Source organism: Cricetulus griseus, chromosome 6 (genome assembly GCF_003668045.3).
Source record: "Cricetulus griseus strain 17A/GY chromosome 6, alternate assembly CriGri-PICRH-1.0, whole genome shotgun sequence".
NCBI classification, from domain to species: domain Eukaryota; kingdom Metazoa; phylum Chordata; class Mammalia; order Rodentia; family Cricetidae; genus Cricetulus; species Cricetulus griseus.
Genome location: NC_048599.1, coordinates 28,071,111 through 28,083,750, shown reverse-complemented (window position 1 = coordinate 28,083,750; position 12,640 = coordinate 28,071,111). Strand labels below are relative to the sequence as shown.

The window sequence follows — 12,640 nt, the reverse complement described above, 5'->3', positions numbered from 1 at the left end:
TGGTCTCTAACCAGGGCTGCAGGAGATCCAGCCTGTCGGTGGGCCACTGGACAGCCCAGGCCCCCTCCCAAAGGCACTCCAGGAAAGGGAAGCTGGGAGCCCTTGAGTCAGTCAGCTTCCTGCCCTGGGACATGGAAAGTGCCTAGGTGGGTGGCGGGTGTCACCTGCCTCTCCATGTGCTGGAGCCTGGCAGCCAAGCTCCCCCTTGCCTTCTTTGAGCATCCCCTGCTCCTGACTGATCCACTGAGCACTGTGCCACAGCCCTGCAGCCAGATTTGTCTAGCTGGCACTTGAAGCTGCTGAAACCTAGGCTTCTTGCTGTTCTTTCCTTCCCCACCCTATCTGTGCCACTGCTCCCAGGTCTCATGGTGGACACCAATGACCTTTGCCCCATCCCCTGCATAGAGAGCTGTTCCTACCTGGGGATGTTACGACCCCCCCACCTCACCTGGATAGTCCCAGCTCACCTTCCCCTCCTGGAAGCTTCGTCTTCTTCTCTCCACACCTCCCCAGGCAGGATGTGAACAGAGTGGGCAGGTGGACCTCTCTCTTCTCTCCTCGCTCACCTCCAGCTGATGTTTTCCCCTCTCTCGGTCTCTCCCTTTCTTCCTCCTTCCCTTCTTTTTTTTTTCTTTCTTCCTTTATTTTGAAACAACATCTTATGATCCAGGAAGGTCTCAAATTCAAGACACTCCTACCTCTGCTACCCAAGTTCTGGGATTCCGGGTGTACACTGCCACGCCTGGACTTCCAGCTGACATTTGCTTTGTCCTGTTGCAGTGTCCCTAAAGATCCCCAAGCAGCTGTTCCAGGACTGTGCAGAGATCAAGCGCTCCGGGGCCAACGCCAGTGGCATCTACACCATCCGTGTGGCCAACATGACAAGGCCTCTCAAGGTTAGTGGCTCCTGGACAGGGTCTTTGAGATAGTGCTGAACTGAGGTTTTCTCTGACAGGCCCTCCCACCACACCCCAGATGGCTTTATCCACCCTCTGAGAGTGGAGAACAAGGGAGCCCTGTTTCTGGAAATGCTTGCCGGGCAGGTTTCTGAGGAAGGGGTGAAGCAGACATTCACAAAGCCAGCAGTATACCCTTTGTCACCATCTTCTCCAGAACCAGGCTTCTAAGCAGAATCTCGGGAAACTGTTCCTTGTTGGTAAAGATGGCAGGCCGTTCCTGTAACTGATGGCCCTGGGCACTCCTATTTGTCATTGCCCAAGCAGGTTATTCTGTTTACACAGTTCAGGAGAAGCAAGAGTTGGGTCTATAAAGCTGGTGATGGGTTGATGGGGGCAGGGTGCCATCCAGTGAGAGGCTCCAAGGTTGCCCTAAGCTTGACAGTCATCTGTCCAACCGCCCTCCCCCCCCATGGAAGGCCATCAGGGGAAGTACCGATGTCAGGAGTGAGGTTTGGGGCAGGCCAGAGGGAATAGGCGCAGACCTTTTGCAGTTCCAGACTGACTTTTCTGCATATTTTGAGGACCATAGCCTTGTTTGACCCAGATTGACTTTTGTGTTTCTACATAACCTGCCACACTCCCCTTTCCACACAAAATCAAGGAAGGACCTTGCCCTGGCAAAGTCTAGCTGGTTCTGCACAGCACTCTTGCTTTCCTGGTGTTTACCGCTGTCCAGATAAAGCGAGTGTCTCTGGCTTTCCCTTTACGATACTGATAAGGCTTCCTTTCCAACTGTCATTTATCCTGTGGGTGTGAGCACAGAAATGCCAGCACTTTGAAAGTAAATGTGTTGTGTGAGGGTGAGTAAGTTCAGCTGTGGTGGAATGTGGGCAGATGTGAATGCCTAGAATTGGGACCGCTGGTGGAGAGATGAGAGCTGACCTGGGAGGCAAGAGTTCTGAGCTAGACCTCGGTGTGTCTTTGGTCCCACTTATCTGCACACTGCTCTGGACTTCCTGTACCTATACACTCACCACAGCAGGTGCCCTCCCTTCCCTCCCCCTGGGGCCCTGCTGAGCCCTACATGCTCTCTCTCTCTCTCTCTCTCTCTCTCTCTCTCTCTCTCTCTGAGAATTCCATCATTCAATCCACCCCTACATGGAAGTACATTATCATCTGATGCCCTCTTCCAAAACCACCTCCTCCAGGAAGCTTTCCAGGAGTCTCCAGTGACTACCACCTTTAGCTCCCCAAGTAGCCAGCTTGCCCTATCAGAGTCTCCTCCAAAGCCAGCCAGCCCTGTGAGCTGATTTATCTATCTATCTATCTCCTATTTACCAATAACTCAGTGCAGGGCCAGGCAACATACCCATGTTCAGTGTCTGATGCTGGAAGTCAGCTGTGCTAGGCTGCAAGCCCTCTGAAAGAAAGGCCCTTTTGTCTTATTCACAAGCCCAGCCTTGAACAGAGGTTAGAAGGTGGGTGCTTGGAAGACCTCCATCTAGTGTGCCCATTGGAATAGCGCTTTCTTGAGTCTGCACTGCATCCAAACTCCTCAGCTTGCTATGGTTTGACCTCAGGAGGTTATGAGCTGAGTCCCTGGTTTTCATCTGGTGGTGCTATTCTGAAAGGTTCTGGAAAGTGCAGACAACAGAGCCTAGTTGGAGGAAGTGGGTCAATGGGAACACACCTGCCAAGCCTCAGTCCTTTTTCACTCTCTGCTTCCTGACTGCCATGAGTGGAAGCAACACACACACACACACACACACACACACTCTCTCTCTCGCTCTCTCTTTCTCGCTCTCTCTTTCTTGCTCTCTCTCTCTCTTGCTCTCTCTTTCTTGCTCTCTCTCTTGCTCTCTCTCTCTTGCTCTCTCTTGCTCTCTCTTGCTCTCTCTCGCTCGCTCTCGCTCTCTCTCTCTCTCTCTCCCACCATAATGTTTTGTCCCAGCACAAAATGCCAAGCAATTGCGTCCTGAAAACGCTGTTAAGCCAAGAGTGAAGTAAGTCTTTTCTCTCTCCCTCAAGTTGTTCCTGTCAGGTGTCTAATGTGAACTTTGACCCCGGCTGCACCCCTGCAGCACTAACAAATGAGAAACACCTCGTGGGTGTGTCTGTCAGCCTCTATTCGGAATGTTCTCCACAGTTTATAGCATTTGCAGAGGAGAATGGAGCATAAAGAGTTGACAGTATTAACATCCCACTCTGCACATAAGAAGGCTCTGAGGAGGTGTCCCTCACCTGCCTCCTTGAAAGATGGCAGTGGTGGGGGTGGTAGGGGGTCTGAGTCTGGATTTTTCTGATGCCCTTTGACCTCAGGTTCACTGTAGCTGGAGAAGGGCAGAGTTCAGCCAAGTTACATTTAGACTGGCTGAGGGTTGGCTTGTGGCCCCTCCAAGAGCTTCCAGCTGTGTTGTCGTGTGCCCCCCCCAGGTGTTCTGTGACATGGAGACTGATGGAGGTGGCTGGACTCTCATCCAGCGCAGGCAGGATGGAAGCGTGAATTTCCAGAGGACCTGGGAGGAATACAAAGAGGTAATATGTTGTCCTGGGGATCTGAACCCAGAGCCCATGCAGGGAGTGCTGTGGGTGGGGACTGGTACGCCCTTACCTCTCCTCAGGGCGAAAGCCCAGCTCACCTAATAACTGTCCAGGCTCATTTGCTATTCCAGACCCCAGCCTCAAATTGAGCCCTCTTTTGACATTTCTCACATGTGTCCTAAGAACGAAATTTATTTTTGTGTTAATATTTGGAAAGTAACACATACATGTTAGTAACACCTTTTAAAGACTCCAAAGGAAGGTCTAGGGAGATGGCTTAGTATGTGACATGCTTGCTGGGTGAACACAAGGACCTAAGTTTGATTCCCAGAATCCATATAAGAAAGCTGGGAAGGGTGGCATGAACCTGTGGTCCCAGATCTGAAGAGACAGACAGACAGACCCCTGGAGCTCAGACTAGTCAGCCTAGTGAATTGTCAAGCTCCAGGCCAGTGAGAGTTCCTGTCTCAAAAACAAGAACAACCCCTGAGGAGTGACACCTGGGATTAACCTCTGGACTGCACACACACACACACACACACACACACCACATAGCCCACAGCGCACACACATACACAGTACACACACACACACACTGCACATGCACATGAACCAAGCACACACACATAACCCACAGCACACAATGCACAGGACACAGCACATATACATGCACACACACACACACACAAACATACATGCACACATACATAAACACACATGCACATACAGCACACATACATGTACACAGAGAGAAAATAATAGTGAAAGAATAAAACAGGAAAAAGAACTCTCCATCATCCCTGACTATATGGCTTAAATGAATTTCTTCTTCTTCTTTTCTTCTTCTCCTCCTTTTCTTCTTCTTTCTTCTTCCCCTACCTCCTCCCTCTCCTCCTTCTTTTCTTTTTGGGACAGGGTCTTTCTATACAGCACTGGCTTTCCTGGAACTCACTCTGTAGGCAAGGCTGGCCTAAAAACATAGAACTCCACCTGTCACTACTGGTGTGCACCACCAGGCTGTATAAATTTCCTCATTGTTGTACACATCTGTAGCCATCTACAGAACAAATTTCTTCCTCTTTCTCCTCCTTCTCATCTTTTTCTGGATTTCCTGTATTTCAAGTTGACCTCAAAGTCTCCTTGTAGTTGACCTTCAACGTCTGGTCCTCCTGTCTCCACCTTCACAACTCTAGGATCACAGGGTGGGGCTGCTGCCTTAAGAACAGCGTGCTGTATAGGGTGGTAGTGAGCACCCAGCTGCCTTCCAATCTTATGTTTTCAGTTCAATTTTGAACACAGGAGTTTTGGCAAGCTGGCTTACATACCCTTTAGGTATTCAAAAGTAAAAGAAATAGAAAAAGATATTCATCAGGAACCAAGCAATCAGTGTCCACCAGCAGCTCTCCAGATAAGGACTTAAAGTATTTGGCATTAAATTGCCAGCAGATCAAGGGCATGGAGGACACTTTGTGCCCCTGTCCTTGGTCCTGAGGGATTTCTCTGCCAAGGTCATTGGTTTCTTGCTACCCTGGACACACAAAGACACTCTGAAGAGTTGTAGCCTTCCATTTCTCTATTGCTGAAACTGTTGGGCCTCTCTCCTGCCTCTGGGAAAATGTGCTCCTGCCACTCCTGCCCAGCAGCTGGCTCAGCCGCTCGGTCGTTTCCTTCCTGCTGAGGCTTAACTTGCATGTAGCTGAGTTCACAACTATAAAGCAGAAAGCTCCGTGAATTTCCCCACAGACTCACCCATGTGAACACCATTCATAGCTAAATACACAACTTCCTGGGAAGCCCCCCTGCGCCCCTCTCCTGAGGTGTGTCCCCAGAGGTTTCTTTCTAATGTTTACTTTATTGTCTGTGAGTGTGAGCTTACCTGTGTGGTGTATGCATGCATGCAGGTTTATGCTCCCAGTCATGCTAGGAGGCCAGTGGAGGGTGTCTGATATCCTGCTCTGTGACTCCCTTGAGTCAGGGTCTCTTACTGGCCTAGAGCTAGGCTGGTGGCCAGCAAGCCTCAGTGATCCTCTTGCTCTCAGTCTTGCACAGCAATTGCTCTTCCTTGATGAGCCATTCTCCCGAGCTATTCCAATTCCCATCACCACAAATGAGTTTTGAGTGTTTCTGACTTTAGAGGAATGTGACTTCAGTTATTTTTAGCAGGTTTAAATTTTACAAAGGCTTTATCTTTGTTCTCTGGGAAGGAGCTCCTGTCCCAGGCCTGTGCACGCTGTTCTTACAAACTTGCTCATTAGGAACTGTCTTTGGATAAGTGGCCATGGAGCCTGGGCTGGCCCAGGTCCTGGGCCACAAACACCACCTCCCTCTTCAGCCCACAGACACCCTTTCCTCTCCTCCCCCACAGGGTTTTGGTATTGTGGCTGGAGAGCACTGGCTGGGCAATGAGGCTGTGCACCACCTCACCAGCAGGACAGCCCATTTGCTGCGTGTGGAGCTGCATGACTGGGAAGGCCACCAGACCTCCATCCAGTATGAGCATTTCCAGCTGGGCAATGAAAGGCAGCGGTACAGGTGGGCTTGGGGCCCAGGCTTGTGGGTGGTTTGGGGTCCCAAGGCAAATGGCTGCAGAGTCTGCACCGAGGGTCATTCCCTGGGCGTCTCCGGCTTCCACCATCTGGCCCCCATTTGGGTGCACGTCACGGGATCTGGAGGTGGCTGCTTAGCACTCAGCACTTCTCGGCCACTGGGTGGGGTGAAGAGACTGTCACTGACGCCACCGTGCCTAGAGCAAGAAGGGATCTTCCAAGGTTGGCCACCCCAATCACAGACAGCAGGAGTGGGGGTTCACTTCTCAGTTTGTCCTGTGCCCTGTGCTAAGGTGCAAAAGTCCCCACAGCAGGAGAAAAGAGAACCCTTCCCAGTGCTGCTATTTGTGGCTCTAAATAAAACCTGAGCACATCAAGGTCATCATTCTCTGTGCTCTTCAGCAGTGTTGGGCATAAGACCATAGTCAAGTCATCAAGGTTTCCTGCCCCTCCTTCTGCCTGGTTTATGGTGTATGATAGGGAAAAGAAGCAGACCAGAAAAGAAAAGACCAGGCACTTGCTATGTTCCAGACACAGTTCCTCACACAGTTGAGGCAGACATTACTACACACAGTTTCGTGAGAAGGAAACTGTGTCTTTTGTCTAAAGTGCCAGCTTAGATGGATCCTGGATTTGAACTTAGTTCTTCCTGTTATCAAATCCACTGTGTCTCCACTCTGTGATGTCACTTCTCTGAGACACTCAATGATCTTCAAACTAAGCCAGTGTCTTAGCTATCTTTGAACCAAGCCAGAATGAGTTCATGGACTCACCCATGGTGCTGCAAGGGTGCCCCCTGACATCTGTCCCCTCCACAGCTGCAGACAACTTTCAGAAAGCTGAGGAGCTCTTACTTCCTCCCAGGGGATTTCTAAATGACTCTTTGCCCGTAACTTTACTTCTGGGGACCTCCCCTGGAATCCCCCATCCATGCCTCCCTTTTCTTATAAAATGTCCTTGCTTCCTCCAGTGGAGTGGGCCTGCCAGCCTCCCTTGTGGGACCCACCCTGATGCTTGATATGCAGGAGGCAGAGCTGGAGGAAGCATCCCTAAGGCTGAGCTGTGCAGAGCTGAGACAGGTGCTCCAGATCCTCAGAGCTGAACAGGGAGAACTTGACACACTCTACTAGTGCCTACTGATGCCACTGACCCTTAAAGGACAGATTGTGTCCCACCAGCACCTCTTTCTGAGTGGCCCTGAGCAAATCCCTCTACCCTTTCATTTTCTGAGTGGAAGCCCTGAACATACTCCCCCACCCACTTTAGAAGTGCAGGCTCAAATGTGGGGTTCCACCTAAAGCACCCTCATAGTGCCTGGCAGGTAAATAGTATTGCAATAGCTATTCCTGTTGCAGCCTTCATGTGCCATTGGCTTGCTCTATGAGAGCCAGAGTCTGGCATCATAACCTATGGGTAAGGCACCTGGCATATAGTGAGTGTTGGGTAAATGTTGGAGATCTTTAAATGTTAGGTTCAAAGGCAGAACTATACTACCCCAACATCTGTCTAACAGTGTATGAGTTTGTGTTTGTCACACAAAGTCGTACTCAGGTCTCCTCCGCCTTCCCTAAGCTCTTTGCATGTAAACTGGGTGTTTTATACCCCTCTGGCTTTGTCTCCGAACCATGGAGAGCTCCCTGCTACCCTCACTGTCATGCCTTAAAGAGCAGCATGTTCCTAATAGGCTGCAGAGCCCTAATGACAGGGTATTGAAACTCGCCCTGTGCTAGGCATGTGCTGGTCACTTGGGAAAGACTCTGGCCTGGACCTACCTCCTCAGAGCTGCTCATATCCCAATGTGGTGATAGTGTGGTGGTGAAGAGACTTGTTCACAGGCAACCTAATTCCTCCAGGGAGGAAGTAGCTGCCAGGGGTGATACCCAGGACAACCAAAGAGGTCTCCTGGGAGAGGTGAGGCTTGTCACAAACGAGTCATTTTGGAGGGGAATCCTAGGAAATGAGATTTTCTCAAAAACAGCAGAGAGGGATGAAGAAATAGCTCAGTCAATAAAGTTCATGTCTTTCTAGCATAAGGACCCAAGTTCAATCCCCAGAACCCAACTTTTTAAAGCCAGGCATGCTTATATCCCCAGTGCTGGAGAAGCGGAGACAGGAGGCTCACTGGAGCTCACTGGGCCAATGAAATAAACTCCCTGTCTCAAAACAAATGCCCAAGGAAGGACACCCAAGATTGTCCTCTGGCCTCCATAAGCACACAAATGGATATGTACACTTCTAAACACAGACAAGTATATACACATGCACACACACACACACACACACACAGAGAGAGAGAGAGAGAGAGAGAGAGAGAGAGAGAGAGAGAATAGCAAAGAGTTGGCATCCAGCTAGGTTATACATTCCCCAAACCTGAATAAGATGTTCACTAGGGCTTCTAGGGCTGTAAGGTATCCACTTTTAAAGGAAAAGCCAGGAAGACTGGCTTGGGGTGGGGGTGGGAGTGGGGATCCTGGAAACGAAATAGCCAAAGGAGGAGCAGGGGAAGAATGCTGACAGCCTGCACTGGGACCCATATCCAGGTCAGCAGCTAAGGTGGGAGCAACCATAGAAAAACCCAGGGGAGGGAGTGAAAAGGCTAGCAGCAACAGGCAGGAGGCGCCCTTGTTTGTCAGATGCAGTGACAGGAATCCTCTGAATGCAGTGGGACACACTTCATGCTCTCATTTGGGGAATTCCCAAGAGATTCAAGTATCTGGGTTTCTTCAGACACACGTGATCAAAGTGAAGTTTCCTGAGCTCTGAGGTAGAGGTCCCCGGAGAATCACTGATACCCATTCTGGTTCCCAGAAAGAAGAGGGACATCCCTGAGTTTAATGGCCAGAGGAAGAAGCCAGAACCTAGCCAGCCAGTCACACCTCTGCAACACTGGTCCCTGGGGCTAGAGTAACATGTTAAGGGCACACTTGGGCTTTCATGACTGGTTGTGAATACCCTGCCTGGCCACATACAGATGGAGCCTGTGGGTGAGAGGCATGGACTGAGCCAGCCGTGTAGAGGCCCCATGCTTCCTTGGCCCTGCAGGACTGGCTGCCTCCTCTGTCTGCTTCCATCTACTATTGAAGTATCTTCATAGTTTCCAAGCCAACTTCTGCCTCAGCTGCTCAGGAAAGTTTTTCCTACACTTTTCAGCCATGCTGCCCTGTCCCAAGGACTGAACCGGCAGTCCTGAATGTAGGGCTCTCACTGACACCCCCAGCCTCTCAGCACACTTCACCTGCTGACGTCACTAAATCACAGGTGAACCAAGTCACAGTAAGTCTCTTGTCACCATTTGAGTAAGTGAAGACACTGAGTCTCGGTGGGGTAAAGATGTCTTCCCAAAGCCAGGCCATGCTGGGGTTTGAATCCAGGCACTCTGCCCTACCCCCACCCCACAGCCATTATCACCCTGTAGGTTTGGACATAGCCACCAGGGATGCAGAGTCTGGCAGAGAATTAGAAGCTCTCTGTCCGCTAGCTGGGGGTTTCCTGAGTGTTAGTACAAGGGGCTGGTGTGTCCAGGGAAAGCTTTCAGGAGAGGTGTGGAGTAAAGCAGCAGCGATACTCTGAGGTTGCAGGGTGGTCTGCTGGCAATACCAGGCCCTCCAGACTGAACACTAGCTCTGATGGTTACTGATTCTGAGAACTGAGCAGCTTCCTGTGGCTTTTGCATCCCCATGTCCTCATGTAGAAAAAAGTATTGGGAGGTTTAGATGAAAATGAGTTAGCCCTCTCAAGACATTGAAACAATGCCTGGCCCAGAGCAGATGCTCAAAGATTGCTAGCTCCAGAGGTCATCTGGACACACCCCCTCCAGACCGCATCTTCGTCTCACACTCAGAGCTCTCTAGGACCCCAATTCAGCAAATAAGAAAGAGGCAGCAGCAGTAAGTGCTGTGACCCCAGGGTTGTGCAAGTGAGGAGGGTCACCAGGAGGGACAATGGCCTGGGCATCAGAGCAGGCTGTTTTCCCTGCAAAAACATTAGGAAGGAAACTCTGCCAGAACAAAGCCCTTTGGGGAGCACCAATCTAACTCTGCACCGCTGTTTTACCCTACCCCTCCTCCTGGGCCTCTAGCCTCTTGGTGAATGCAAGCAGCAGCTCAACAGGACTCAAGAACAGCCTGACTCCACAGGGCACCAAGTTCAGCACCAGCGACATGGACAATGACAACTGCATGTGCAAATGTGCCCAGATGATGTCTGGAGGTGGGTGTATCCAGATGATGTCTGGAGGTGGGTGTGTCCAGATGATGTCTGGAAGTGGGTGTGTCCAGATGATGTCTGGAAGTGGGTGTGTCCGGATGATGTCTGGAAGTGGGTGTGTCCAGATGATGTCTGGAAGTGGGTGTATCCAGATGTTGTCTGGAGGTAGGTGTGTCCAGATGACGTCTGGAGGTGGAGGAGGGTATGTCCAGATGATGTCTGGGAGTGGGTGTTCCTGATGAGGCTCCAGCCAAATCTCCCTCTTCCAGGTCACTGGAGTTCACATGAGGCTGTACCTCCTATAGAAACACCCCTAGATTTCCTTAGAGACCAACTGGTAGACACCAAGAGTGGCTCTGGGAAAGCATGATGCCCTCTTGTCTGAGGATTCCCCTACTCCCCAGGCCAGGTAGAAACAGCATGGGGGAGACCAGAGGCAGGAAAGGCAGGTCCATTCTACACCTTTGTCAGGCAGTGCTCCGGTAGAAACGAAAACCAGAGGATGGGGCGGGGAAAGCACAGATAAATGAGACTCAAGTCATAGAGAGGACCAGAGGAGGCCAACAGTGACACAAGGTGGCAGAGGCAGAGAGGTGCAGATGACAGCAGACAGCAAGGAGAGGAATAAAGCCCAATAGATAGGCAAGAGGTCTGCAGAGCACACTGGAGACAGAGCCCCAAAGGAAGACAGTTCAACAAGGACAGAAACCACACAAGCAAGATGACACAGACAGAAGACACATAGAGGGACATCCACAAACACAGAGCCCTCTAGAGAAAACAACAAGAAAGCAGAGCATGCATGACAGAGCATGGTGGGAAGTCATCAAGGGAAAAAGATGGAGATGGGGTGTCAGGGAGACAGCAGGAAGTCACAGAGGGGCCTGAGCTGTGACCGGAGCCTCTGCTGCCTTCAGAGCTCTGGCTTCACCTCTTCCCATGCCCAGCCCACTGCCTTCAGCAAGCTGGCACCCCGAGATGACAGCCTGCCAGCCCTGCCCTCCTAGAATCCAGGCCACCACATCCCGTCTCCCCCAAACTCTGTCGTCTCTCTTCCACCAGGGTGGTGGTTTGATGCCTGTGGCCTCTCCAACCTCAATGGCATCTACTATCCAGTTCATCAACACTTGCACAAGATCAATGGCATTCGCTGGCACTACTTCCGGGGCGCCAGCTACTCGCTGCAGGGCACGCGTATGATGCTGCGGCCAATGGGTGCTTGACACACAGCCCTACAGAGACGGATGCCAGAGGAGGACTCTAAACCTGGATGGCTCCGTGAGAGCTGGGCCCCCCCAAGAAATCAGTGCCCAGGGCTCATCCTTGTCATTCGAGGACACCAGGGCCAGCTGACCTTGTCACCTGCCTCTCTGTGCCACTCCATTGTGAACTGCTGGGTGCTTGTGGCACTGCCTCTGTGGTACCTATCTCCTCTTCCTCCTGCCACCTGCAGGGACTCCCCACAATGACCTGAGGCAGACTAAACTTGACACCTCAAGAGGTTGGGGTTGCAGCAGGTAGGAGAAGCTTCCAGACTGGGGGTGCCCTCCTCCAGAGAAGGCTGAGAATCTATTTCCCCTCTCCAATTCCAAGGTTCCCCAGCCTTGAGAGGACTGTAGACTCTTTCCAAGGCCTGGCCCTCTCAGAAGCTTCTAGAGGTATGAGGGGTCTTTTTACGCCAGTGTGCCCTAGAGTGTGTTCCATGGGTAATAACCAGGGTTCCTCTCTAAACTACCTAGGACAAAGTGAGAGAAGATCAGCAGGTCAAATAAAAAGAACAGGCTTTCTTAACTGCAGGACTTGTCAGAGCCTCTCATGTGTTCCCAAGCCTTGTGGCCACCCATGAAGGGGGTAAGGGAAGCAGCTTTCTCCAAATGTTCTTATTTGGTTCCATTGGAAAAATTCTCACCAAGAAAATACGAGGACTGAAGTTCAGAGCCCCAGCACCAATGTAGAAAGCTGGGTGTGGCCATTAGGACCTGTAACCAGCACTGGGGCAGCAGAGACTGGTGACTCTCTGGAGTCAACCTCACTAAATCAGTGACAGAAAAAAAAAAAAAAGGTGGAGAAATAGCTGAGGAGGACCTGAGTTGACCTCTGGCCTCCACAGGTACGGATATGAACAGGAACACACACACACTCACACACACACACACACACACACACACACACACACTCACACATACACACACACACTCACACACACACACACACACATACACACACACTCACACACACACACACACACACACACACACACACACACACACACACACACACACACACTAGTTCCCCCAAAGGCCAAAGGAGAGAGGAAGGCCACCCCTTTTCAATGTGTGCTACTACTCCTGATCCTGGCAAGCAGGGAGTATCCCATTTCAATGATCCTGGCAAGCAGGAAGTATCCCATTCTTGTGTTCACGGCATTTACCGCTGCGTTGTGACATT

General features: G+C 51.0%; 1 protein-coding gene across 1 annotated transcript in view; it reads left to right on the top strand.

Moving 5' to 3' along the window:
• Positions 1–11,988, top strand: part of Angpt4 (angiopoietin 4) — a 35,122-nt gene extending 23,134 nt beyond the window's left edge. The window contains exons 5-9 of the mRNA XM_027421529.2: positions 781–896; positions 3,333–3,434; positions 5,806–5,972; positions 10,065–10,195; positions 11,255–11,988. Coding sequence (XP_027277330.1) covers positions 781–896; positions 3,333–3,434; positions 5,806–5,972; positions 10,065–10,195; positions 11,255–11,415 — 677 coding nt within the window. The 3' untranslated portion in view covers positions 11,416–11,988. The remainder of the gene's footprint in view (positions 1–780; positions 897–3,332; positions 3,435–5,805; positions 5,973–10,064; positions 10,196–11,254) is intronic.
• The last annotated feature ends 652 nt before the right edge of the window (positions 11,989–12,640 follow it).